The sequence below is a fragment of the Aythya fuligula genome, chromosome 1 (genome assembly GCF_009819795.1).
Source record: "Aythya fuligula isolate bAytFul2 chromosome 1, bAytFul2.pri, whole genome shotgun sequence".
In the NCBI taxonomy this organism is placed as follows: domain Eukaryota; kingdom Metazoa; phylum Chordata; class Aves; order Anseriformes; family Anatidae; genus Aythya; species Aythya fuligula.
The window spans coordinates 26,835,649-26,863,406 of record NC_045559.1 but is presented as its reverse complement, the minus strand read 5'-3'; the positions used below and the strand labels follow the sequence as shown (position 1 = coordinate 26,863,406).

The 27,758-nt window shown below is 40.2% G+C and overlaps 1 protein-coding gene across 1 annotated transcript; it reads left to right on the top strand.

The window, feature by feature from the left end:
- Positions 1–27,467, top strand: TES (testin LIM domain protein). The gene is made up of 7 exons (XM_032207759.1): positions 1–122; positions 12,207–12,292; positions 19,506–19,758; positions 20,898–21,233; positions 24,433–24,648; positions 25,197–25,355; positions 26,584–27,467. The coding sequence occupies exons 1-7, from the start codon at positions 96–98 to the stop codon at positions 26,773–26,775; spliced, it is 1,269 nt and encodes a 422-aa protein (XP_032063650.1). The 5' UTR covers positions 1–95; the 3' UTR covers positions 26,776–27,467.
- The last annotated feature ends 291 nt before the right edge of the window (positions 27,468–27,758 follow it).

The window sequence follows — 27,758 nt, the reverse complement described above, 5'->3', positions numbered from 1 at the left end:
GCGGAAGTTTGGAGCGCGGCGGCGGCGGCGGAGTCGCGACAGCCTCGGGATCGCGACAGGCGCGGCGTGTCCGGACAGGCGGCGGCAGCAGCAGCATGGACTTGGAGAGCAAAGTGAAGAAGGTAAGGGCGGGGATCGCGCCCCGTGGCCGCCCGCCTCCGGTTGAGGGCGCGGGGAGGGGTCCGCAGGTGGGTGGGGGTCCCCGGGGGGGCTGGGGACATGGGGACGTGCCCGGCCTGGGGGTGTGCCCGCAGTGCCGGGCCCTGGAGCTGGCTCCGAGCTGGTGTGTCACCGATAAGCATCGCCAGCCCTCCGCCTAGGAAGTGGGGCGTCTCTTTGCCTTCTTTGTGCCCCTTTGAGAGGCATTGAGTAGTTGGTTTGGGGTCAGACCGGCAAGCGGTGAAGGGTAAGTGGCAGAAACTGCTGTGTAATCCAGTTGTACCAGGTCTTGCTCCAAAACTCGCTATTTAAAACCCCCAGTGTAGCACTGAGCTCATCAGGGCACACCTCTGAGTCTGTGCTTCGGTGCTGCTGCGAATTAAATGTGATAAACGAAGTAAAGCAGTTCTCTTCTAAGAAGCACTTCAGCAAAATTTTGTAACAGAGGCTGTGAAAGTAGAAGGAGCCATGTACATGGGTTAAATCTGTACCCTTTCATACACCCTTGTGGGTATGATTTTCATATACCGTTGTCGGTATGTGAAATATACCCACATGTACCCTTGTGGGTATGTGAAAATTAATCTTCTGAAATACACAGTTCACTGATGTACATGACTTTGTTTCCAAGTTATGTTGAAGTGTAGTAACTTTTTAAGTGTACATATGCTCTTTCACATATACCTGTATGGCTGTTCCAACTTACAAACTAGGAACTGGCTCAGACACCGAAGTAGCTGTACGGCATGGAAGGCTATCGGTTACCTCAGGGTTGAACCCTGCTGAAGCAGGTTAGCCTGGAGTTACAGCTTTCTCTGAGCAATGGCATGACAGAGCTTGTTCACTGGGAGTTGTTTGAACTCTGGGAGAGGTGTGTGCTTGTGGAAGATGTAGCATTCCTGCTCAGAATTTCTTAATCTCAAGTGAAAGTAAAGAGGTGGTGTGAAATATCGATGAAGTTCTGCTGATAATAGAATCCTGGGTTGAAGGAACTTACAGCAGATGAATGTATGTTTTAAATTGCAGTGTAATTATTGGACAGTCATGTGTGTTGAAAGTCTATTTGACTATTCTTGTCTTATTTTTCTTCAGTCGCCTTTCATTCTTCCATCAACTTCAAAGACTTTCCGAATGCACCTCAACAGATGTAGAAGCTGGTGCAACAAAAGAAACGAGTACAGCTCTGTTTATAGAAAATAACTTGTATTTTCTATTCAGCTTTACATCATAAAACATTTTTTAGCAGCATTAGTAAAGACCTTCATGATTGCTTAATTTCTGTAATATGTACGTTCAGAAAACCACTTTTATTCTTTGTGTCTTCTCCCATGTTCCCCTCTCCTTATCAAGTTCTTTCCCCTTTATAATGTAGGTGAAGCTTATTTTCCAAAAGAATAGACAATGATCTGTGTCAGCATCAAGATGAACAAGCAAGCTTTCCAATGTAACATTATGTTCTTTAATAAATCCTTTTTTTTTGTTTGTTTATTGCTGATACTTACTTAATCAGAGCTTCTTCAGATTTTGTATTCTGGAATGAAAGAATAATACTTCACATCAACTATGCATTAGCTACATGTCTTCAGTCTACATCTCCTAACCTCCATTTGATCCTTGTTTGTTTCCTTAACTTTTACATCTCTCCTGTTTTCTGTCAACTTCCATCTCTCTTGGAAGGTGGGAGAGTATTTTGGGAAGCTTTCAGTCAAGTTTATGAAAGACAGCAAGCCACTCTGAGAGAAGCCTCTCTTGAGGTAGAGATGGCCTCATCAGATTTCTTTGTCCACCTGCAGCAGAGGATTATTTAACCACAGGTCAGGGTTCCTACCTCCATCTTTCTGCACCGTGGAGAGAAATAACTAGAGTTCTTTTATAAAATCTGAAGGAAAAAAAAATAAAATTCCTGGTGGGCAGGAGTTTCTAAGACTGAACAGAGGAAAGCAGGAATTGCCTCACTGTTACTAAATGCATTGCTGCTCCATTACTCCCCAAACACAAAAATGGGAATGTAGAAACTGCTGTTTGATAACCCCTGGATTCAGCAGAACAAAGGGAACTGAGTGCCCAGTGAAGGAGGGTGTGGTTGGAGGTTCACCCAGCTGATTCCGTAACAAAACAGCTTCTTCCCCCACCCACAACTGTTCCATTATAACTGAGTAGTATAAAAGACTCTTTCTGCTTCTAGAAAACTTCCAGATGAAGTTGCTAAGGTGACATTTCTAAGACTTCAAGTGTCAATAGTTCTTGAGTCTATTCTTCAGCTGTGTGCTTCTACACTGGCCCTTTGGACAACTGCTGTTGGCTTTCAAGGGGTTCTTAACATTCTGGAGAAAGATGTGCAAATATGTGAATAGTGTGTTTTTATCTAGATGTCTGGGATTGTACAAAAAATCCTCACACTTAGAAAAAAGTCTCAGGAAAATCTATTTTCAGTGTTCACATCAATTGCTTTTTTTTTTTTCCTGATAACAAATCTAGCGCAGTTGATCTGGCAGGCATTGCTTCCCCTCCAGCAGAGCAATAGAGCTGAAACAACTTGCCTGTCTTTCTGCAGGAGGAACTACTGCCTCACCTACCACACTTTGAAACCTATTGTTTTATCTGTAAATAAATCATATATTTTGCTGTCATGTGAGAAGAAAAACAGCAGTCCTGTGTAACATACCTCTCTTAAGTGTTTGGCTATGAGGAATCTAAAGATGGGATTGCTTGAGCTCAGACTTCTAATTTAACTTCTTCTGTTTTGGTTCTTCTTTGTGCTGTAAAACTCCACTTACTGTCCTCACAAGTGGCTGGAGGAGGTAAGTCTGCTTGTCAACTGATGTCCCTTTGGTATGAATCCTGGGTTCTGGACAGCCACAGAAAAAAAAAAATAAAGATTTGGGGTTGAATTTTCAGGATAGAGAATATATGGAGAACACATGTATACCCACATATAGAGATTAATCTGTAACGTTTGGAAGCAGTCTGGTTGCCATGCGTCTTAGACACAAAATAAGAACTCTGACATACATCTAGCAGTGAATAATGTAGGAAAAGCACAGCTGCATGGCAGCTTTTTTAGCTATGATGTAAACATTGTCTAATTCCTTACTCTTATAGTATAAAGATGAAGGGGAGTTCTAGGCTAACTGTACACTCTTTTCCTTAGAATGAACTGAATTTGTTGTTTTGTTTTTAGGAGCATGAAGATAACTTTGTACAACAGAAAACATGCCTGAGAACAGTAGCCATAGTTCGGAAAGTACTTGTGCAGCAAACAGACCACTATTTCTCCCAAATACAATATACACTGTGTTCTTGAACTTCACTTTAGGGGGTATAGGAAAAATGAAGATTTAATGCTTTCTTGGAGACCCTGTTAGAACAAAGTTCAACTAGTCTGGATTTTTGCCCTGTCTTTCACCTCAGTGAACTTCTTAAAATGAATCAGTAGGTCACGGTCCTGCTGGCAGCATGGTCTCATGCCTTACTAGGCAGAATAAGAATCTGTCATGGAGTCTGCTCTGTACAAGCTTTCAGGGTATAATGCTTGCTTTGTAAAAAGAACTCTGTTACGGGAAGGGGGCTAAGGAGTTTAGGGGAAGAGATACAACTGTTCTCAAGTGTGGTATGTCTGTGCAGTTCACCCTGTGTGTGTGACTGTTCTGTTATTGTGGAAAACCAAACAGAATTCTGTAGACATCACTAAGTAAACAGCTGTAATGCTCTCTGATAAATGAATGAGTTAAGTATGCATAGGAGCAAAGTCAACTTTGTCATCTTTTACGAAGCATGATTTAGTAATATCTGTTGAGTTACACTTCCTGCTGACATCACTGTTTGTTTTGGTGTTACTGCTGTGGAAACCCATGATACAAGGCTTTTTTCACTGTTTCTTAAGTGTAGTAAAATCAAGGGGGAAAAAATCTACATATGAACTTATTTGCCTATGAGGAGAAGTATGAAAGCAAGTATGGAGATATGAGAAGAACTGGTTAAGTTCGTTTAACAAAAAAATGGAGCAAGTACTTCCTGTTGTGGTTTCCTTGTGCATTTTTTTTTTTTTCACCCTTAGACTTGGCAGGGAAAAGTGCCAATATTGTGTTGATATGAATTGTTGCCTGTAATACCTGTATAAATGCAGGCCTTTGCCAAGCTGATATCCAGGACTGACATAAAAGTAACAAAGACAACAAGGTTAAATTAAACTTTAACTTTTTGTTTTTTTTTCCTTTGGTGAGAGTACTCCCCAGGTGTTTGAATATTAAATGCTTGGAGAGCAAGCCAAGAACAACTTGGATGCAGGACTGCCTGACTTGTAGGATCAGGTAAAACTTCTTTGCCTGGTGTAAGCACAAGGCAAATATAAGTAGTGAGATGGAAAACTAGCATGCTTTAAATTATGACATTCTGTCATTAAAAGCATAACGAGCTGTTTCTGCAAGTGTTCCTGGAAAAAAAAAAGTTTGATTTCCTCCAGATAAAAAATAATGCAAGTAGTAATCACGAACAAGATTTTATTGCTAAAAATGCATTCTTTTCACCTCAAGGAAATACAGTGAACATGTTCTGCAAATTAAAGATTTCTTCCTAGGAAGTGTAAAGCTCACAGGTGCCATGGGGTGCACGGGAAATACATATTATGAAGTATAATACTTATACAGTAAGATATAGTGTTAAACAGACACATTTATATTTACATCTCTGGTCTGTTTGTTTTTAAGTTTACCTCTCCCTTTGTGCCTTGCTTTCAGTCTGAGACTATCTAGCTTCTGATTCTGAAAGCATTGGCTTGAACTGGGGTAGATTTGCAGGTCTGCTTTTTATTAGAAGATGCAGCTGAGCGAGAGCACTGATTTCAGAGCAAAATACACACGTGTTATGAAAACAAATACTTTGTCAGTTACTACACCCTCTTCTAAGCAAGATGACAGATACATCTCTGCAGCGTAATTCAGAAGAGGCTTTGAACCTGGGAGTCATAATAGCAAAATTATCTATTATAAGAAGTTATTTGTGGGGAGCTTTAAGGTACTCAACATTTCTTGTTCTGGAGGTTATCATAAGCCACTAAGCTATGTAAGGCTGGAAGTAACAGGTGATGGTGACCTGTGTTCTTGCAGTGGGTTAGCTTTTCCTATTGACCCATTCTCTGAAGCCCAGTCCTTCCAGGAAGCATAGGGGTGAGCACCAGAGGAAGGGCAGTAACTGAGTTTGCTCCGAGCACTGGGTGATGAATGGTGCTTACTGGGGATTTGTAGACACTGTGTTACAGTGCCTGTCAACTGCACTCAAGCTTAGCACAATACAGGACTTTGTGAATAAACAGTACTTATTTTCTATCTACTTGAGATCTTTAGTAGCTGTTAGTCTTTTGACAGTAGACTGTAGCAGTGTCTTAAATATTTATACTCTGTGCTGTTTGATATTCAGCTAAACACATCACAATAGAAAAAAAATCTTAGTGCTTGTATACTGTCGTAGTCTGTTGTAGCCTCTTGATTTACACTTCTGTTTGTTCTTCTCAGAGTATCTTTCAAATGTTTTTCTTGGATGCAGGCACTTTTTGGCATCCTTCTTTCTGTGCAAATAGACTTCCTTACAAGAGCTTCTGCATCAAAATCCTGGTCAACTTTTCCCTAGATCTATTTTTTTTAAATACACATTTAGAATAGTCTTGTCATCAATTAAAATTAGGCATGTTAAGAAATAACAAATATAGAAAGGTCCATGGGATATTTCTCTTCACTAATTTTTTTTCCTCTGTTCTCATACGGTGCTCTTAGAAGTCATATTTGGACGATGCTGTCTCATAAAAGCATGTTTGTTTTGTCCTTTCAATTTTGGAATTACAAGAAATAAGCTTTAAAAAGAAAAGAGCGAAGTGAAATGCTGTAGCCTATTTCAAATTCCAATTTGTTTTGTTTCCCAACCAAAGATACCTGCAGCTATGGATTACACAAATGCAAGATCAGTTTCCATCAATAAAGCATGCACAACCCAAGATTGCATTCTAATGTGGTTTTGTTCTTAGTGTCTTTCCCTCCCACCCCCAATGCTTGGCTTTAACCTTGACTTTTTTGAAAGTTCCTAAGCTACATTAGAGTCTGTTAGAAATCATCTCTCCTGTTGTGCTCTACAGTTTGTTTTGTTTTTTCCCCCAAGTCTGTATTGGAGATGGGAAACACCATCTTATGTGGCCCCACTACCAATTGAATGAGTTAAAAGCTAGGTAATCTTTGGACCAGGTGAGCCCTGGGATTTTATAGTAAAGTCAAGAATGACTTTAGGAGAATTCTCTTCACTTCTGTTCTTGGAATGCTCAAGAGCAGAAGGGAAAGCTGCAAAAAGGATAGGAAAGATTATTTAGGTCTGTTTTCTGCCCCACTGTTAGTTATTGAAGTGTGCTAATGACAACTCTCACTATATAGCCACAACCTTTCAAATTCAGGAGAGGTCTCAAACAGTAGAATTACTTGTGTTCTTCTGCAGAGATTATTGTGCTGTAAAGTACTGTCCATGGCAAGGTGAAAGACAAGCGTCTGCCAGGTGATGCAGGAGATCTGTCCTGGGGAGAGAGGATGAAGAAGCAATCCCCTGGTTAGCTCTGCTCTTTTGCCAAGGCTCAGAGGGCGTAAAAGAAATGTGGGAGAGAGACTTAGAAACGTCAAGTTGAGCTTCTCCATTTTCTTACAGCTTCCTCTCCTACCTTCTTACCACTGTACCTCAGTGTTTCCTCTTGAAACAGACAGGAAGTTCTGTGCAGACAGCATTATTTGAAGGCTGTATTTGGAGTATGATGACTTTTAAATAATAACTGCTAAAATAATTCCAGACTTCCAGGGGAATTTTGTCAGAATACTCTTGGTACCACTTGTGTCTAGCTAATTAGTGGGAGGAAATAGAAAACACAGAATCAGACTGTAGTAACTGTGCAGTGATAATATGAGAAAGTAGACAGAAGCTGCAACAGGAGAAATTCAGATTAAACATACAGACTCTCTTGTGTGGTCCAGCATTGTAATAGGTTGGTGAATCTGCAAAATGGACCAAGTCTTGCCAAAACTGATTTAATTGTACCGCCTCTTTCCTGGGCAGTTGGATGACCTCCAGAGAACCCTTTCAACTTGAAATAATCTATCATCCTTAAAAGCAAGTATATGCAAGCTTTAAAAACTACTGCTGTGAGTTTATATTTTAATTCATCCGAGGCTTCTTAGGGCTTATCTTTGATAATTACAGGAAAAACAATAGTACTGAGTTTTGTGGCATTGCTCTGATTTAACTAATTAAAGATAATTCTAAAAAAACAACAACAACAACAAAAAAACGCAATGAATGAATGGTGACACAGTTCATTCTGCATAGGAACAAATTTGTTATACAGACTTACTGGTAACCTCCCCATGTAGCAGAAACTATAACTATCAAAGTACAATTCCAGTTGTATCAGATTAAACTGGTCATCTACCTTTACATGCATGGCTACTTGTGTCCATGCTTTGGGGCCTTTTTGCATCCTATGTAAGGAGATACTCATGTCTTCTCATGCTCCTTGAAGTCCACAACTCTTAGAGGAATACAAATTCTGAAAACAGTATTCTAAAATGGCAAAGAAGCCAGACTAACGTTTGGAGGATTTAACTTGCCTAGGGGTGGGGAAAGGGATCTCTTGGACTTCAGTTCTTGATCATGTTCAATAAAGGTAACCACTTCACTTAATCAATCACTTCAGAAAATCCAGGCTTTGACTACTTTATACCAACTGCCATGTTTCTCTTACCCGTGTGAACAAATTATTAGACACTTGAATTGGACCCCTTGAGCTCAAGATGACAGTAAGCTTCCACCTATGGCTGTAATGTGAAGTTAGTCAACTTCTCATACTAGGTTCTAGTCTAAACTGAAATAGAGCAGATTTGCAGCTACTCTCAATTTGCTGTAACTACATAAATTTCTTTACCTTTGAGAACTATTTAATCATGAAAGCAGCACGCAATCGACGATGTCAGTTATTTATCTTCCATTTCCAGACTACTTAAGTTGGCTGTGTTAGTCATACCAGATGGTCTTAGATAGCTTTTTCTGTAAAATGAAAATTAATGGCAGTAGGAACCTTCTTCTGGCAGCATTTCAGCTGACCTATCTGTCTCCTTCTCCCATACTCCCATTTATGGGGAAAACTGATTCCATCCTGTTTTCAGATACGCATTCCCCTTCTGGTGCATGCTTAGTGTGCTCTGTATTTCTGGGTGCTTCAGCACAGAGCCAGCCCCCCCCCCTTTGGAAGGCATGGGGAGTAAACGTGGGCAGCAGCAGTGATGAAACACCTCACCTCAGGCTCTCTGAATTTCCTGAATTTTAGCAGAATCAGCTACTGAAAAGAAACTGTCACTTTTGAGGCGGCTGTTTCCTTACAACTGAAACAGATCGTGCTATGGCACTGTAGAAGAATGTTTGACACACACCGGCTGTTTAGGTATGGAGTCAGAACTCAAAAAGCTGTCTACAACTGTTATTTAATATCCATACCACTTTTGGCAAGTGGCCACCTGGTTTCTCCCTGTGAGCAAAGGCAGAGTCTGCGAGTGTATGTGGAGTAGTGTCTAATTCAGTTCTGAATGTGCTCTGCTTCTAGGCTAAACCTTTTCTGTATAGTGACCAGATGTCACCTGGAAAGGCCATCCTGCCATGTATGTGATGGCTTTACTGAGGTAGGCAGCTGAGCCTATAGCTGTGCTCTCACTCTCTCTCCCCAAAGGGAAAGAGGGAGAAAATACAGTGCAAAAGGCTCAAGCCTTGAGATCAGGATCAGGAGATTGCTCAACAGCTCTTCAAAAACTGCTCCCCCACGGCTCCGTACCACAGGGTCCATCCTCCAGGAGCAAACTGCTCCAGCACGGGTCCCCCACGGGCATCAGCATCCCCCAGACCCCCTGCTCCTGCATGGGCTCCTCTCCATGTGCTGCAGCTCCGGCCCGGGGCCTGCTCCTGTGGGGGCTCTCCATGGGCCGCAGCCTCCTCCAGGCCACAGCCACCTGCTCCACCGGGGGCTCCTCCACCCATGGGGGGGCTGCAGCGTGGAGATCTGCTCCATGTGGGACCCATGGGCTGCAGGGGGACAGCCTGCTCCACCAGGGGCCTCTCCACAGGCCGCAGGGGAGCTTTTGCTGCGTTCCTGGAACACCTCCTGCCCTCCTGCTGCACTGACCTGGGGGGCTGCAGGGCTGGTTCTCGCTCCTGGCTCTCCCATCTGCTGTTGTGCAGTGTTTTTTTTTTGTTTGTTTGTTTGTTGTTCTCCTTTCTCCAATCTGCTCTCCCAGAAGCACAAATAACATCACTTACTGGATTGGTTCTGGCCAGCTGCAGGCCCCTTATCTAACATGGGGCATTTTCTGGATTCATCTCACAGAAGCCACCCTTATGGCCCCCTGCTAACAAAACCTTGCCATGTAAAGCCACTACAACGTATTCCTCAGCAAACTGAGGAAGAGAATGAGAACAAGTCTGTTTTGGTTGCTAATTCAGTTTATGTGCCTCAAATTGCTTAAGTATCTCTTTAATGATGTGCTTTTTATTGCTGGGGAGGGAACCCGGAAGCTGATTTCTTTATTGCTGAAGAAATCAGCGTTGAGAGATGGTTTTGAAGATGCAAGCAGCCTGGCTGGCTGCTGTCAGCTTACTTGGGAGACGGAGTGTGTTTTGGGTAGAGTACTTAGGCACCACACATTGCTTGTATTTAATTTACAAATCACCTCTACTTAATTTACTTATTTTTAGCCTGAAAGTGTTACGAGGCTTGGAAACAATTCACTCGTGAAAATCATTCTTGTTCTCTTGCTTGCGTTTCTGATCGTGTTTGGGGAATTCTTGAAATGTTAAGGCTATTTCTGTGTACTGTGCTCTCCATATGGTAGTGATCCCAGGTTTCTAAGCCTTGTTATAATGCTATATAAAATCATTGTTATTCCTCTTCTCCCCCCCTTTTTTTAAAGGAGGTGAGAGACCAAGCATAAAGGGTTACTGCTAGTTTGGAGTAGTAGCTAGTTAATAAAGTCTTTACATTTTTGTGAAGGCAATTGCACATTTCAAGTTAAACAGATTTTAAGGATGATAATTAAAAAATATCCTTAAAAATAAGCAACAACAACAAACAACAACCACAGTTGTTTTATGTTGTTTTGGCTTCCTCTTCAGAGAACATCCTGGCCCCCACTTTGTTCAGTATGTATCTGACTTGACAAGAGCACTTCCTTGTTTTCTGATGTGCAGTGTGCATGTTACAGATCTATGGCTTCCAGATGAAAGGAATAAACACGTGCAGTGGAGACAAATTTTTATTAACATGTTAGCTTTATATTCCAATACTGACAAAAATGTAGTTAATGGAAAAAGAACTACTTCATCTTTAAAGTTATATATGTTTCAGATGTTTACTGATCTGGTTTCAGGTTAGTTCCTCTGTTGTGCGAACTTCTTGAGCCCTTAGGCTGATAAAAATATTACTGTGATCAGCATAGGCTTGTATTTCTTCTTCAGATAAACAGAGGGACACAAAGTTATTTCTTCCTTTCTTATCCCTGAAGTTGCAAGCAGTAGCTGAATAGTTGCCAAAGTACTTTTCCCTAAATAGCCCATAATCTGCAGTAAGGTTTTGTAGCTTCCTAAGGGATCTCTAATTGCTATAGAGGCAGTGATCCTTCAAACTGCAAAGTGACTGAAACCATTGTCATCCCTGCATTTTATTTACCACGTGCTTTCACCTGAGCAAGGGTTTGCAAGTAATCTGTTCATTCATTTTGGACAGAAGCAAGTTGAAAGATAAACTGTTTATATCATCATACATTTCTCAGATTAAATTGCAATCTTTTTAGTTAATAAATAAATAAATAAAACAGTGTCACCACATCAAATTAATGCATTATGTTGCTGTTGTCAGAACTAAGATAAGTGCTAGTGTTAATGAGTGTCTAGCTCACTTTCCTATCCTAGTAAGTCATGCCAGACTGGAGGTGAGCTGTCTCCTTCACAGTTACTGTCCTTCCCACTGATTATACCCACAGGTAACTGGAAGCGTTCCTCATGTCTGGAAGCAGTGGGTGGGAGCATGGGGACTGGTTACCCTCTGCCTCTTGGCTGTCAACCTATACACTCAGCCGTGACCACAGCTCCATGGCCCTTAATCACTCTGATTTAAGAGTGATGTTTCCCAAAGGTTTGGTGAGCTGGAGTAAGGCATTTTAAATTTAGTATGTGCTATATAGATGCTTAAGTTATGGTGCTTGGTGTCTATTTTTCACTTCAAACTTTCAAGAGCTATTACCCATTTAAATTTGCTAATACATTGATATATTGTGTGAATAGTTGGCCTTTATTATGCACTGGTTTTTATATGCTCTCATAGTTCCTCTACATTATGAATTGGTTATATGCCCTTTTAATCTCTTCACCGTGAAACTCTCTGCATATCATTTATGGTAATTTTACTCACTAACTGTGCTGTTTGTCTTTCGCATTGGAAAGTAAGTTGGTATTAGTCCAGCTGAAATATATTTGTGGAAGGTATGTTCTGGTCTCTGTCACTGTCAAGAGTAGTTTCAAATATCTTCGGGAATATGAGACTAATCACTTAAATGTTTTCTTTATTCCTATCTGATACTCAGGTTATTGATACAGAAGTAGAATATGTTTATTACTTTATCTCTTGTATTTTGTCAAGTCATATATTGCAGATCACTTTGTCCTGACAGCTGGATTAAATGTATTCTGGCTTGGTTTTACGGCCTCGCACTATGGTTGCAATGCCACAGACCTAAGTCAGGGCTGCAGAGTGTGCTTGTTTCCTAGTTCAGCCCTGTAAACAGGCTGGTGCAAATGATGTTACTTTTCTAGGTAGAGAAGATAAAAGGGTGTGTAGACCCTAAAATGCTGTCCTGATGTCAGTTTAGTCAAATGCTTCACGTTCTGCTTTAGTTGTGGATTGTGACTATAAAGGAAGCGGTGAGATGGTTCATGCAGCATAACTTTTGAAGCTGACAGTAGTTTTCTTGTTGATGTTTAAACAGATGGGCTTGGGCCACGAGCAAGGATTTGGTGCCCCCTGCTTAAAATGCAAGGATAAGTGTGAAGGATTTGAGCTTCATTTTTGGAGGTAAGTGGCTGAGCACTACAGATCTTGGCTCATGTCTGCAAATGCATACTACCTGGTTTTGTTCTCTTTTCCCATTAAGCTATTCAAGTATTTTAAAGAACATCTAGGTTCAGAGCTAGTTTCTCATTGGCGATGCAACAGTGTTCAAGTAGATAAACACTTATGAATGTACATCTTGCCTGCACTGAAGTCAGTGTAATGCTACTGAAGCATTTACTCTAGGTTTGTAAACACATCTTTATCTCTACTGTAAAAGAGATGACAGGGAAGAAGAGTGCTTCATCCCCATAACAAAATGCTTTCCCAGCTTCTGATCAAATACATGAGCTTTGAATGGAGACATAGGTAAAATTGTCTGTGTTTAAAAGAAATTGAAACTTAGTAGACATCTGCAAATTACGTGGAAGGGGATGAGGGGATTACATTTCAAAGAAGTTAGATCTTCACCTTGGAGAAGGCACTGCTCCTAAAACAGTAAGAGCTGATGATATTTGCAGTAGATAGACCTTCAGCAGTCTATGCCATTACTTCTGTAGAAGACTTTTTTTTCCTTAAGACTTTGCTTGTCTTACTGAAACCTTAACAACTCAGTAACTCTGACTAGGCTCAGTTCGCAGATCATACTGGATGCGCTTTAAGATGTAGCTTAGTGATTCTGATTTTAAAAAAAGTTTCAAAGTGAAAAACCTACAAAGGACAAACATGAATGATTGTTATTGGCACTAGCGTGTGCTACCTAATGAAAGCAATTGCCTTCCACCAGTGCTATTTCACTACAGTCATAACTGCATCCATGATAGGTTTTTATTTTATGATCTTTTTTTAACTGTAGCCTTTACAACATAACGAGAGTGGCATCAGGTGCAGGTGGGGTCTAGGAGGCTTTGCAGCTGAGACTAAATTTAGCAAATAACCAGGCAGCCCACAGCAAAAGCCTGTTGGAAGTTGATGAGCATATAGCTTCTCAGTTATGTATTTGGAATATGTAGCTATGGAAGCAACTTACAAATAACAGCCTTGAACAAGAAGTGGTAATACACTGACAGATAAAATCTGTTGTCTAAAGGTATAAGAAATAAGTAATTTATGTAAAGAGGGTTTTCTGTATACACAGAAAGGGCTTGTGTAGAGGTAGTAGAAAAATAGAACATGGTTAATGTGTATGTGCACAGGTAACTCAGTGAAACAGAATACAAATCTTGCAGAAGTTAATGCATTGTTTATCCATGCTTACATGAGAGAAGTCCTGTACTACTTGAGAAAAAGATTTTTGTTTAGGGCCAGTTCAATAGATGGGGAATTGCAAGATGGGACTTGTGGCAAAAAAAAAAAAGTCCAAATAACTTTTTCTTCTGATCATTCTTTATCCTCCTATTTTTAGTTCCCACTACTGAGACCTTCTAATTCCTAGTTTATTCTTCAACAGGGAAGAATTAAAGATAACAGAAATAAAATGTCTGAAGTGATATAGTCACATAATAGCATATTTGCCAAATCAGAACATGTCTGCTCATGTGTGTATGCTTGGAGGATTTTTTTGTATGTTTTTTCTTATTTCACTGCCTTACTTCTGCTCTTAGAAAGTGAGAGCCTGTAGATGGCAGTGTATTAAAAAGCAAGTAAGAAGACATGAAAACAGTAGCTGTTCAGTTTGGGTTGAAGTTTTAATTTGTGGATTGAAGAGACATAGGATAATCCAAGCAGCAAGGTGGCTGGAAATGCTTCTAGGTGTTGGACAAATGTTGTATATTAAAAGTTGGGTAGTTAAGGCAATTCTAGACTGGGTTGGAAGGTAGCTCTTCTCCACTGGATCTGCTACTGGGACAGGGTGTGAATCTGAAGTCTGAAATCAATTTTGTGTAGTATATTTTTCCTTTGAAAACTGTTTAATGTTTTGCATGATGCAGGGATTCCAGGAGTTCATTGCAGGAACAGAAAGGGATGGATTCTGAACGCCTGTTTATTTAGTGTCCTGGTGTAGCATTCCCTTCCCCACCCCATGTCCTTTCCTAGCTTGCTGCCCACCCATACCTTACTTGCAGAGGAGGAAGCAGAATAAGAAAGGAAGTACAAGCAATGCTCAACAATAGCAGGTGCTACCAAGGTTTTATCCACAAATCCAAACCACAGCAACGCAGGGGCACTAGGAAGAAAGCAAACTCCATGCCAGCCAGACCCAGTACAGTAGCTGAGGCAGCAGTTTTATTTGCACGTGTGCTACAGCATGGGTAGGCTTTACTCATTGCTCTTGTCTGTGTAAGGGTGACAGTGCCCTCTCGTGGATGGAGCTGAAGTGCTTCAGCAGGTCATGAAATTCTTGTTCTCTCATCTCATGTATGAAAACTCTGGTGTACCTCTCAGAGATAGGTGTAACTTCCCTGCATTTCTGCACAGAACAGGCTCAGTTCTGCCTTTGGGATGTCAAACTGGAAAGTACACCCAAAAAAAATCAGAGTATGCCAATCTGTTAGCAAAGTTTTATATGGAGTCACTACACCATTCTTCTCTATATTGGTTGTGTTTGAAAAATAATCTTCTGATACATTGAAGTCTTTAAGTATTTTGTGCTATAATTCTTGGCACTATGGGTGGGCCAAATACAGATGCAGAACTGTTAATTTGGGCTACTGCAGAAGTAATGATAAACAAAGCCCTTAGCAAAAATTTGTTCCTAAATCTTGAAGTTCTGTAAAATCCCGGTGTTGTCACCTGAAACAAATCTGTACAATGAGAGTTGTAGTCCTTAACGGTAACCAAATGGTGAAGAATTACCTGCTTTATCTCAGTGTGCTAATAGCTCTTGCTTTTAAAGCTGTTTTCAAACTCATGCTTCTGTCCAGGTTCAGCACAAACAGGACAATGTCTTCTCAGTTCAATCTTCCTTCAGACTGCAAAACTTGCCTCCAGAAAATTAGCAGGGCAAGCTACCTGTCAGACACTGCTCTGGTATAAACCTTTGGTCTTTGGAAATGCATTTTCCACTAGAGGGAAGTGTGGGGCAGGATTCAGATCTCATAAGAGGGAGGAAATGTTCAGATTTATCTTAGCCCTGTGTACCAGGAAGTGATAATTGTATCTGGCATGGCTTGTCAAGGTGTCAAAAAGCTTCTGGAGATAAGAATCATAAGCTTGGGAATGACTATTGTTAGCAACTGGCTTCTTTGCATAGGCATTAACCCTGGGAGGCAGAGAGAGCTTGACGTGGGCTTCAGCATTCTCTGATACTGAGGCTGTCAGACAAGTAGCTGTAGTAATTGCCAGTGCAATTAGTACTGTGTTAATAACAAGAAAACAGAAGGAATCATAGGAAGAACTTACTCTTTTTGCATGGAGGACACAAGCCTTGAGATTTGCCAGGTATTTGTTGAGAGCTTCTCTGGGCTTGCAGATGCTTCTCTCTGTCACCACAAAGCCAGTGTAGAAAGTCACAATCTGAATTATTCTTCCTCTCCATACACAAATACCTTGAAAAAGAGGAGGCTGGGTGACATCTGGTTTTGTAGAAGGAACCTTATAATTTGCAGAAATACAGGACGTGGGAATTCATAGACCTGTGAGTTGGGGGGAGAGCATGGAATCTACTTTCCTTCTTTGTACCCATCCAAGACCTGGAAGCAAGACACAGTCCACAAAATCTGTCTCTTATAATGGTACGTTACTTTGAATTCCATGAATTTTCATGCTTCCTCCTTTCCTGCCATGTTTTGAATAAGAAAAGCTTACCAAACTGCTGAAATTTGACTGGAGGAACAGTTGGAACTTCCTCTGCTGAAGTCCTGACAGCTGCAAACACATAAGCAGGAGTCTCTAATGCCTCCTTCAGTAGGGATTCTGCTTAATGCCCTCAAGTGAGAGAAAAATATTTTTTTCCCCCTATGCTGTCCCCGTTATCAACCATTGACAAAGTACATGGAGAAAACAAAGTCTCACTGCCTCTTTTCTAGTTAGAATCAAAAGAGAGAAATTTGAAATCTGTCTGTGTATATATAAAAGCAACTGGGTGTCCCAGCAGATGTGAGGTCCTTGCTTTAACACTGACACTAAACATTAAGTGTCAGATACCAGACAGACTTGCAAAGTCTAAATTAAATTCAAGGTAATGTGTTGTAGTCACTACAGTGAGATAACTGTATCATAGTCAAAGAAAACACAAGGGACAGTGACTGATGAACAGGACTGAAATGGAAGATTAGAGAAAGAAGGTATGGCTAAATTGTAGACAGTGCTCTGCATTAGAGTTGTATGTGTAGAAGATATCCAGTTGACATTTACTGCTGTGAATTAATCAAGAAAAGGGATTATAAATTGGGACAGGAAACCCTTTTTTGGCTGTTAAACAGAGCACAGATGTCTTCATATGGCAGAGATCCAGTGGAGCCTTGGGAAGCAAGGGAAATGGCACCAGCCTCGGGGCTTTTCCTGCAGCCTACCAGAACAGACTGATACCAGTTGTGACTCAGGATTCTCCAAATTCTTTCTGGACTACTTCCTTATGCATTCGGAGACTTATTCACAAGTTCTCATGCCAGTAATCCATGTTTTAACGCACAATCACACTTAGTCTTGTCATGCAGCCCCTGTAACAGCTTCTTGCAAAAAGTGATTCATACTTTCCTTGAAAGTGCAAGAAGATAACATTGTACTGAAATGTACACAGTCAATTTCTTAATGTAAGTAAGCGTGAGGTAGGGGAAGATTAGCAAGCGTAAGGAAGATGACCTTTCTTAATGCAAGTATAAACCACAGTAGCTTTTTTTTAAGACAGCTTGCACAGTGGGGCCCAGGAAGGAGCTGAAAACAAGTTGTATGTTTTCAATTCTTTCCAAGTATCAGCACAACAGAAAATCTCCCAGGTATACTGAAAGTAGTGAGAAATGCTAAGCCTTCAAGGTGGGACTGAAGATAAAAGCAATCGATTCAGGTTATTGCCCTAGGTGGGAACAGAAACAGAACCTCAAAGTAATAGAAAACAAATATGCTATTTCAGGACTTAACATAAGCAAAACCAAGGTGCACTTGTGCTTCTAGTACCTGTGAAAAATGTGAGGGGAAGAATTCCCCTGCAGCTCACTGGTGGTGGCTCTGGTCTCTGCAGGCTGTCACTGCTCCTGCTCTGTAAGTGAATGCTTTACGGAGCAGGGAGAGCTAGACAAACCATCGTACTGCTGTCATGAGCACACAGGTAGCACAACCGTATGAATTGCTCTCGGTGGGTTTTGGTTTGGAAGCAGGGTAGTTCTGGATAGCAAGACCACAGTTTGCTTGCTGACTGCAGTTTGCCTGGGGGTGTCTGTTCGGTCACCTAGCGCATGTCCTGTGAAGAGGCAAGACAGAAGCTGGGGCTTTATATTGCTAAAGGCTTAAGTTGAAAAAGTGGAGAAAATATCTGGTAAGCTGTTGTTCAAGTGGCCTAACTGCTTGAACTCAAATTGTATGTACACTGGGGTGCAGAGCTGTGTTCATCATTGCTGTAATAATGAACTAAATCTGCAAAAAGGAAGGTGCCAGAGAGCGTCAGATCTCAGAGAAGGTATGACTGGGAGCTGCTAATAAGGTGTGCATATGACTATACATTAAAATATGAACAAATTAAATATTAAGTGCTTTATTAGCATATTAAATAGATAGAAGCTATAGCTTGTTAAGGGACTTGTGTAGACCAATGCTGAAGATTTTATCAAACTTTTTTACTTTGTAGTTATCTCTAAGTTTTCTGTGTTGTAAAGAGGAGTCTGTTTTGCCTGATGTTGTTTTGCTAGCTGTTTTTAGAGCAAAGTGACTCACTTCGGCAGCAGAACTGACTAATTTTTGTTTGGAGTGGGCTTTGTAACTTAGGAAACGATGGTTGTATCATCGCATGACCGGGGCTGTTCCCATCACTCACTGAAATGGTAGCGTGGTGTAGTGCATAGCTTCGGGGCTGGCTGTGCATCACTTCCCGTGACCAGCTATAGGCACGTCCTTCCTCTTCCTCCCTTTCTCATCGCCTCTGTAGTCACGGGCACGTTTCTGCCACGTACCTGTTAGATATCTTAAGATAAGGCATGGATCTTGTCTTCAAGGCTTCAGGTAGTAAGTTGCAGAACAATGTGAGAGTTAGGTGGATTTTGGCAAGCAGAGCTGAGAAGTGCTTCGTAGATAGCAGCTTTATGATATTCACTATGTGAAGAATAAATTATGGGGTAAAATACTGCTTGCCCTTCAGGCTCAAGAGATCCAGAAGGTTGATCTGTTCTCTCAGGTTATAAGAACAACCAGTGGTAAACAGCCAGCTTCACTAATTGCCATATACCATGGCTGACTGTTTTGAGTGGATGCTCTAGGAAACCAATTAATAAATGGTGAACTTGCTTGTGTGAGCCAAGGTAATTAATTAAGGTATTAAATGTGAATTGTTTGGTTATGCTTAAGGTAATCTAAAGTCCCTTAATCAAAGGAGTTCTGATGTGTTTTGTTGTACGTAAGGGATATTTCCATTTATCTGAGTAAGTGAAACCTACCTTTTAAGGATGTTATCTGTGAAAATTGTCTGCACAGCATGCACCAAAGTACCTCTGACTTGGTTCAGAGCTGTGTGAAATACTTCATCCATATAAGCTAGTCGCTCTTCTCTCACCTTCTCTTTTAAATGCTGACCTCTAATCGCATCATGTTCTGTTTGCACTGTATATATGGCTGTATGCTCATTTCCCTTTCCAGGAAACTTCTGTTTCCACTTCATAGTAACCCTGTGATAACCAAGAATCATGCATCTGGAGAAATCACATAGTGTGTGTCATTTGGAATGTATAAAGAGAATCCTAAAAAATTAAGAGCACAAATAAATGATCAGGGGTGGGGGAGGCCACGTTGATGCACATACAGTATAAGTCATGTGACTACCCATGACAAATCTGATATTTGGTAATCATGGACATGTATGTGTGTGGTCAGCACTGTGACATAATTGAAGAAATGATATAATACCTTACTAAAATGTACTAATGTAGTTGACTGATACCTATATCTGATCACAGTGAAAAATAACATAACAATAGAAATGTACAAGAATGTACAAGTTCCTCTGCAATTTGTCAAACACCTTTGAAGGATATTCTTTATCAAAGCACTAAAAACAAGGTTTGGAGTTCGCAGTGATGTTGTTGCAGCACATGCAGCTAGCATGAGATGTAGTTTGCAGCTGAGACTATAACTTTGTTTCTGTAAATTTCAGAAAAATATGCCGCAACTGCAAATGTGGCCAGGAAGAGCACGATGTTCTCACAAGCAATGAGGAGGATCGGAAAGTGGGAAAACTCTTTGAAGACACGAAATACACAACCCTTATTGCAAAGCTGAAAAATGATGGCATTCCCATGTATAAACGTAACGTGATGATACTGACTAACCCAGTGCCAGCCAAGAAGAACATATCCATCAATACTGTGACTTATGAGTGGGCTCCTCCTGTTCAGAATCAGACACTTGTAAGTCAGACCCTCTTTTTCTTTGTGTTCTAGGCAGGAGTTGATGGGAGATAAAGAAGTCCACCTTACTAGAAATCTGCTTTTTGTAGTTCTTCTGTGTGTACCTCTACTTCTTTTTTTCTTTCTCCTCAAAATTAAAAACATGGTGCCTGTTTATTGAGCCTTGCCTGTACAGTTTTGCAGGTACGTATGTTACTCTGAGGAACTTCCTGAGAACTGGGGAAATATTTTTTTAATGGTAGATAACTCTTAATCCTATCTGAGGTCTCTGGACTGCAATTTCTCAAACCTGTCTTTCAGTCAACTTGAAAAATTTGCATGGAGTGTGTGCTTAGAATTGTGTGCACACGTGTCCCAAAGCAATTTATGTCACAGTTCAAATTTAAGGGGAACGCAGTCTTGTATATGGCTTTTACTGTATATGGTCAGAACAAGTTCAGCGTTGACATCTCAAAGAAGAGCTCTCTTCCAGTATTCTTGCAGCTCAAGTAGATGAGATGTTAGATAGCCTTCTGAGGATTTTTGCTTTGCTTTTCAAGCTTTGATTGTTAATTGTACTGCAGTGTTGTGTGATCTATGCTGCAATCAAGTTATTTCTGACCTGCCTGTCTAAATAGCCTCTTTCAGTGAATGAACCAAACCTTGTGTAACCCTGTTACTTAACATTTAGTTACTGTTCTCACTTTTACACTTGTCCTTGCTTTATTAAAATGAGAGCACTTTTTTCTTTGCTAGAATTATTTCTGCAATGGGCTGTGTGCCTCAGGCAAGCTGTTTCAGCTTCAACTTCTTAAAGCTGTGCTGGTAATCAGTAGTTTTAAACAGCTTTGAACAGACAAAGTGCTATGTAAAACACTAATTATTGCTTACCCTGAAAAGTAATAACTCTACATATTGTACATGTTTTAAAAAGCTTAAAAGGAAGCCTGTTTCTTACTTTGGGAAGAAGCCAGTTAATGCTTCTGCTGTATTTTGTCTCTATCTACTGTGTTTCAATAGCTTAATGTTTATATAAAGGACCTTGTTGCTAGCAACAGAAACATGTTAAAAACAGTAGAAATTATTTTAGTCGTTCACTTGCTTGAAAGGATCGGTCTATAGTTGAAATGGCATCTGATATCTAATTCCTCCTGGTTTAGGCTAGACAGTATATGCAGATGCTACCAAAGGAGAAACAGCCTGTTGCTGGCTCGGAAGGCGCGCAGTACAGGAAGAAGCAGTTGGCTAAGCAGCTGCCTGCTCACGATCAGGATCCTTCAAAGTGCCACGAGCTATCCCCCAATGAAGTTAAACAGATGGAACAGTTTGTGAAGAAGTACAAAACCGAGGCGCTTGGTGTAGGAGATGTCAAGCTTCCTGGTGAGGTGGAAACTAAAGCTACTGACAAGAATAACGTGAACAGTGGTGACAGAAGCACCTCAGCTGCTGTGGGAGCAATGGAGGACAAGTCAGCAGATCAGAAGGCATCTCAGTATGTAAGTATAAGAAAGAAAAGACAAAGCAAGAAGGTAGATTACTCTTTGAGTGTTCTCTTCAGTCATTTTAACTCAGTGAATTTGGTCGTTTGGAATAGGGAAAATCTGGGGAGGGAAAGAAAGAAGGGGAATTGGAAAACATTGTTAATGTCTGCTCAGAACTTCTGGTTTCTGACAATATTTAGTATGGTGGAGTAAATAACTTCCCAGATCCCAGATGACTTCTTCATGCTCAATTTAAAAAAAAAAAAAAAAAAAAAAAAAAAAAAGTTTGCTTGGAAAAATAGCAAGATGGCTTTTATAGAATAACAATCCAGGAAGTTGTATAATCTTATGGACTGACTGCTACACTTTTTCTCTTCTTGAAGAGTTTAGTGTAATTTTAATTTGTGATACACTGTTTTCTTTCTTAGAAGAGCATCAAAATTGCCCACTTGTCAAATTGTGCTTAAAACTAAATGAAACTAAGTAATAATAAGGTAACACCTCTCTCTCCCATCTCCAACAAGCCAAACACTATAAGAGCTGCTTTGACTAATTTTCTTTTCAAAATCAGATGTATTTTCCCCATTCACATCCAATTTCTGCTGTGTAATAGCTCAACAAAATAATGAGGTTAGTTTTACATAACTTCATTAATATTTCTAAAAGTACAGCCTTGATAAAGCAATACTGACAAAACAAAATTCTGCTGTGCTTGGCTCAGGTACCAATTATGAACACAAACTAAGGGTTGGATAACTGAAGTACCATTAAACTTGTTTCTTTCCAGTGGTTCTTTAAGCAGTCTTCTATTGTTTTCTGATGATAGACCTTCAGGTCAGTGACAAAAGCTCCTATACTTTGACGTCCATAAACGTTACTATTCTGTAACAGATTGCAATTAGTTTAAACCTGATTTAAAAAATAAAATAAAATCAGGTCTCCACTACTAATTTAAACTTACTTGTAATAATTGCCTTTTTGTGTTTTTTCATTGAAAGAATGATTTTATCACAATTAAAAGGTGAATAACAAAACAGGTATTCAGCAGAATAACCTTTACATTTAATAAATTCTCAGTTTTAGCAATTGCATTAAAAAAATCATCAAAAGCAACAATTATCTTAATCTCTTAGCTTTCTAGGTGAGGATTTTGCAAGTGATAGGTAAATGGATCATCTTGCACTGATGTGGGTCCGTACTATGACTACACCTGTTTGACTCATTTTGGATTAAGAGTCTGTAGTAGAAAGAAGAATCAAAGTTTCGTATACATTTGTACCTCTGCTTTCATATGTTCTATAACCTATTTTTTCTCCACTTTTAATGTCTTTCTGTGTATATTTTCATTTGCTCATCTGAAGCAGGTGTGGGGATGTGTGTGTGTACATACATATACACATACAGTCAGAAACTCAGAGCATTTGTGGCTGGACTTGTCATAGTGTGGATTTTGGAGATAACCTTTCCAGGATGTTCAGCCCAGTCCACAGACCAGCTGGAGTGCAGGATGTACCAGACTGATGATTAAACCATAGATTAAAACTTCTGTTTCCATTACATAAACCACCTGTGTTCTTTGACTTGATGACAAAACCCTTTCTCTAAGCAGGTATAGAGCAGAAAGTCGGCTATGAACTCATAGCTACAGCAGAAATAGTTCCAATGTCTGTAAACTTCGTAGTCCCTTTCCCGTAATTACTTTCCCACTCCAGGATTGTTTATCACAAAATATTGTATAATAGCCATAAATGACTAGCATTCCTAAAATGCAGCTTTAAACAGAATGAGTTTCTCAAATGTTCACAACTTTTTTTTTTTTCATTGAAACATTTAGGTAGGAAAAGACCTCTAAGATCATCTGTTCCAACCTTTAACCTAGCACTGCAAAGTCCACCATTAAGCCATGGCACTAAGCACTACACCTACATGTTTTTTGCAGACCTCCAGGGATGGTGACTCAACTACTTCCCTGGGCAGCCTGTTGCAATCCTTCATAACCATTCCAGTGAAGAAACTTTTCCTAATATCCAATCTAAACCTCCCCTAGTGTAACTTAGGCCATTTCCTATTGTCTTATCACTTAATGCTTGGGAGAAAAAACAGACTCTCCACCTCACTGTAGCCTCCTTTATGGTAATTGTAGAGAGCGATAAGGTCTCCCCTGAGCATCCTCTTCTCCAGACTAAACAATCCCAGCTCCCTCATCTATTTCTCATAAGACTTGTTCTCTAGACCCCTCACCAGCTTCATTGCCCGTCTTTGGACATGCTTAAGCACCTCAGTGTCCTTATAGCAAGGGGCCCAACACTGAACACAGTACTTGAGGTGCAGCTTCACCAGAGCCGAGCCTAGAGGGACAATCACCTCCGTGATCCTGTTGGCCACACAGTTCCTGATACAAGGCAAGATGCTGTTCGCCACCTGAGCACACTGCTGGCCCATATTCAGCTGGCTATCGACCAAATCCAGGTCCCTTTCGACTGGGCAGCCTTCCAGCCACTGTTCCCCCATGCTGTAGTGCTGCATGGGGTTGTGCAAGTGCAGGACCAGGCACTTAGCCTTATTGAACCTCATACACTTTGCCTTAGCCCCTCAATCCAGCCTATCCAAATCCTCCTGCGGAGCCCTCTTACCCTGAACAGATCAACAGTCATGCTGAAGTTGGTGTTTGCAAGCTTACTGAGGGTGTACTCAATCTCCTCATCCAGATGGTTGATAAAGATATTAAAGAGAACTGATCCCTGCAGGACACCACTTGTGATCTTTCCTCACCAGTGCTGCAGATATGGCTTGATTACTTTTTGCTTATGACCTCTAAGTACACGGCTGTAGTTTTGCTATGTATACTAGTCTAGGTCTCCTTGGTTACCTTTCATGGAGGCTCCTTCCCCTTATGGTCTGTGAGTGTCACATGCTCAAAAATCCAACAGGCAATTAAAATTTATAAATATTCACAGTAGTCACAAGAATGTGAATATTGCAAAATGTAATAATCCATCTAAGTAACACTAGTGCTGTCAGTATAATATGCATCATCGTGATGTGACAATTGCTGTGCTATGACATATGTCACATCACTATCCGATTGTGGAAGTAAATCAATACTGTAGGTTCAGTATGGGCAAGTGGGATTGATTAAATGTTTAGGTAATGTGGAATTTCCATAAACATAACTCTTCAAAAAGTTATTTAATTTTTAATAACCTCTTTCCAGTCCTGCTATCGCTGCAAACTGAGCATGAAAGAAGGTGACCCAGCTGTCTACGCAGAACGTGCAGGATATGACAAATTATGGCACCCAGCTTGTTTTGTCTGTTGCACCTGCAGTGAACTTCTGGTAGACATGATCTATTTCTGGAAGAATGGCAATCTGTACTGTGGAAGACATTATTGTGACAGTGAAAAACCCCGCTGTGCTGGATGTGATGAGGTAGGACATATCCCAGCCCTTTGTTGCAACACACCAGTTTGTGGTCCTGAAAAGCTAATCAAACTTTACTAAAATATTTCAGCACAGGGGTATGACATCCTCTTATCAGTTTTAGCTGATTGTAGTTGCAAGGAACTGTAAATGATATGGACACTGCTTCCAAGAGTTTCCATAGTTTGTTTTGGCTTTGGAGGGGGGGGTTGCATAGGGTATGGGTATACTACATGAGAGTAAGTCTTTATCAAGTCCCAGTTACACAGTTGTTTGCTCAGGAAGCGCACTAGGGGGAGCACCTCACTAAATTACACCTTAAGCAATGCACAGAGAACAGCCTTCCTGATGTCTTTGGTATCTACTAGCTTTTAATAAATGAAACAGAGGCTTTGGAAAACAGTCAAACAAGTGCATACTTTCACTTTTGTTGAAGTCATTTGAAATGGGAGAACAGCCATCAGTTCCTTGCAAATTACAGAACATCCTGAGGGTAGCTTTAATATAAGTATTTGAATAGCATTTCCTTTATTAATGTTTGTGTATTTTCCTCATAGCTGATATTCAGCAATGAATATACTCAAGCGGAAGGTCAAAATTGGCATCTGAAACACTTCTGCTGTTTTGACTGTGACTGCGTTTTGGCTGGAGAAATCTATGTAATGGTGAATGACAAGCCAGTCTGTAAACCGTGCTACGTGAAGAACCATGCTGCGGTAAGATCCTTGCAGACACAACACAGTGCTGTGAAGGAAGGGAACTTGAAGAGCTTGAAACTCTTACCTTCTTCCCAGAGTGGGAGTATTTGAAATATATAAATTCAATATAAGTTTAGGTCCAAAATGGTCATCTCTTTTTCCCTTTAAAAGAAACAGACAGGTACTCTGTGAATGCATAAACTTGACTTAGAGCTACTTTAGGAGTGGGGGAGTGGTTCAGAAAGTATCTTTAATTTTAGCAGTGTTGAAGCAGGATTGTGTAACAGGAGAAGTAAAATATGTGAAGATGAGTAATGCTGTGAAATGTCTAGTTCATGTCAATCATAGTTCATTGTGACCGGCAGGTCATGACTTCATCTGGTTTGCTGAAAGCCTGTTATGGCAACTGCAATCTAAGTACTTTGTTTCTCTGTGTATTTCTAAGCCCATGAGTGACACAGGAGACTGACTCACTGCATTAAGGCAAAAAATCGCAGAAGGTTGCTAGTTCTTGGTTATGAGCTCTAATCTGAGGTGACAGTCCATCCATCTCTACCAGTTAACTAGCTATTAGTTGGGATTTAAGTCTAATCTTCATCTAGGCTGTTTGAGTAGTTAACGGAGAAGAAAACTGTTGTCTCCAGCTGGTGGCTGATACCTTTTTCTATGCTAGGTGTAAGGAATTATCTTCTGGAGAGGCTTTTCTCTCTTAAAACACTATTACCCTGACATCTAGAAAAAGGTCTTTGGCAACCAGAGCTCAAGATGAATTCCGCCCAAGACTTTCTAATATCCGTTAATTCTTTGGCACGCCTTTATAGCTGCCAATGCACAGGAACATATTTCGTAACTTCAAATGCATGGGTTAATATATGAAGATCTGTGTTCGGCATGACAAGCTGTTATCCTGCTTTGGGCATTGGGAAATCATAACCACCATAACTATCTTAAGCTTAGTCCCAGCAGCAGCTGACTTCTTATGTACATTTTTATTCTGTTGTGTTTTTTTTTGTTGTTGTTGTTTTTTGTTTTTTTTTTTTTCTTCTCAACTGCATTTTGGTCAGAAACTGTGGTTTAAAAATAAAGGAAAAATCAAAAGCTGAAGTCTTACTTCAAAGGCTTCTTTTGACACCTGTCTGTATTCTTTGAAAACATCTAAGAATTCCATCTTTTGTTGGAGTTCAGAGAGGTTGTGCATGCTTCATTTAAGTGATTTTTTTTGTTGTTTGACTTTTTCTCTAAACAGATCTGCCAAGGCTGTCATAATGCTATAGATCCCGAAGTTCAACGTGTGACATACAACAACTTCAATTGGCATGCCACGGAGGAATGTTTCTTATGTTCCTGTTGTAGCAAGTGTTTAATTGGCCAGAAGTTTATGCCAGTGGAAGGGATGGTCTTTTGCTCAGTGGAATGTAAGAAAAAGATGATGTCATAAGAGAAGACACGCACAAAACTAAGCATTGCTGTGTTCCAAAGGCTCTTGCATTTCTACTGTAAAAATGCATAGTACCTGGGCATTTAAAGATACTGAAAGTACTAAATAGCATTTTCCCAAAGATTTTTTTTAGTGACTAAAACATGCTGTGTAATTTTCATTTCTTAGCTATAATACTTTCTTCTTTGGGATTTTGTTCCCGAGACTTATGTCAAATGTCTTCATATATCAGAAATGTAGGGAAAAGTGTGTTATGAACTCTATAAACTTTAAGGGAGCTGTTCACCATGAAGGATCTTTTTGCTCTATCTTGTGAAAGAAGAAAACATGAAAGTGGTCCAATTTTTCTTGTGTTATGTGATCATGTAGTTCTTCCACTTTCAGTTTGACAAATTAATTTATCATGTCTTAAAGTTTCTCAGCTTTCATCAAGCACTTTAGACAAAATGATCAGCTTTACTGCCACATAGTCCACTAGACCTCAAGTGGGGAGGGAGAATGAAGTTTGTGGGTTTAAAAAAAATGTAGTTTTTTGTTCGTTGCTGATGCATGGATTATTGAGGAGTAGTGACTACTCATATCTAGTTTGTAAAGTAACCCTACACCAGTGGAAAAACTGTTTTAGCTCATGATTACTTCTTAAAACTTTTCATGCATGGAGAATTTTTCATTTTATGAATATAGAAATTACTTTGTAGGGTTTTTGTTTTTTTTTTTTGCTTCTGTCTTTTCTGTTTGTTTGTTGTTTTTTTTTTGAGGGGAGGAGAAGGTAGAGGAAAATATAAAGGGAGGTCTTACACAAATTAAAAAAAATAATCCACCACCATTTGTGGTTGTTACTCTTATCCTTTCAGAACTGACTTCTGTTTTTCATGAATGTGCTCTTCATACATTGTGCCTTCTGTCAGAGGGACTTGGCACAATACTATATGGATAAGTCATGCTGCAAAAGTTTCATACTTAGGCTTTTGAATTGTAAGTTC

Excerpts from the sequence above, each read along its gene's own strand:
- TES (XM_032207759.1), top strand. The coding sequence starts at position 96 with ATGGACTTGGAGAGCAAAGTGAAGAAG. Across the intron at positions 123-12,206 it reads TGGAGAGCAAAGTGAAGAAG|ATGGGCTTGGGCCACGAGCA; the intron begins GTAAGGGCGGGG and ends ATGTTTAAACAG. Across the intron at positions 25,356-26,583 it reads ACGTGAAGAACCATGCTGCG|ATCTGCCAAGGCTGTCATAA; the intron begins GTAAGATCCTTG and ends TTCTCTAAACAG.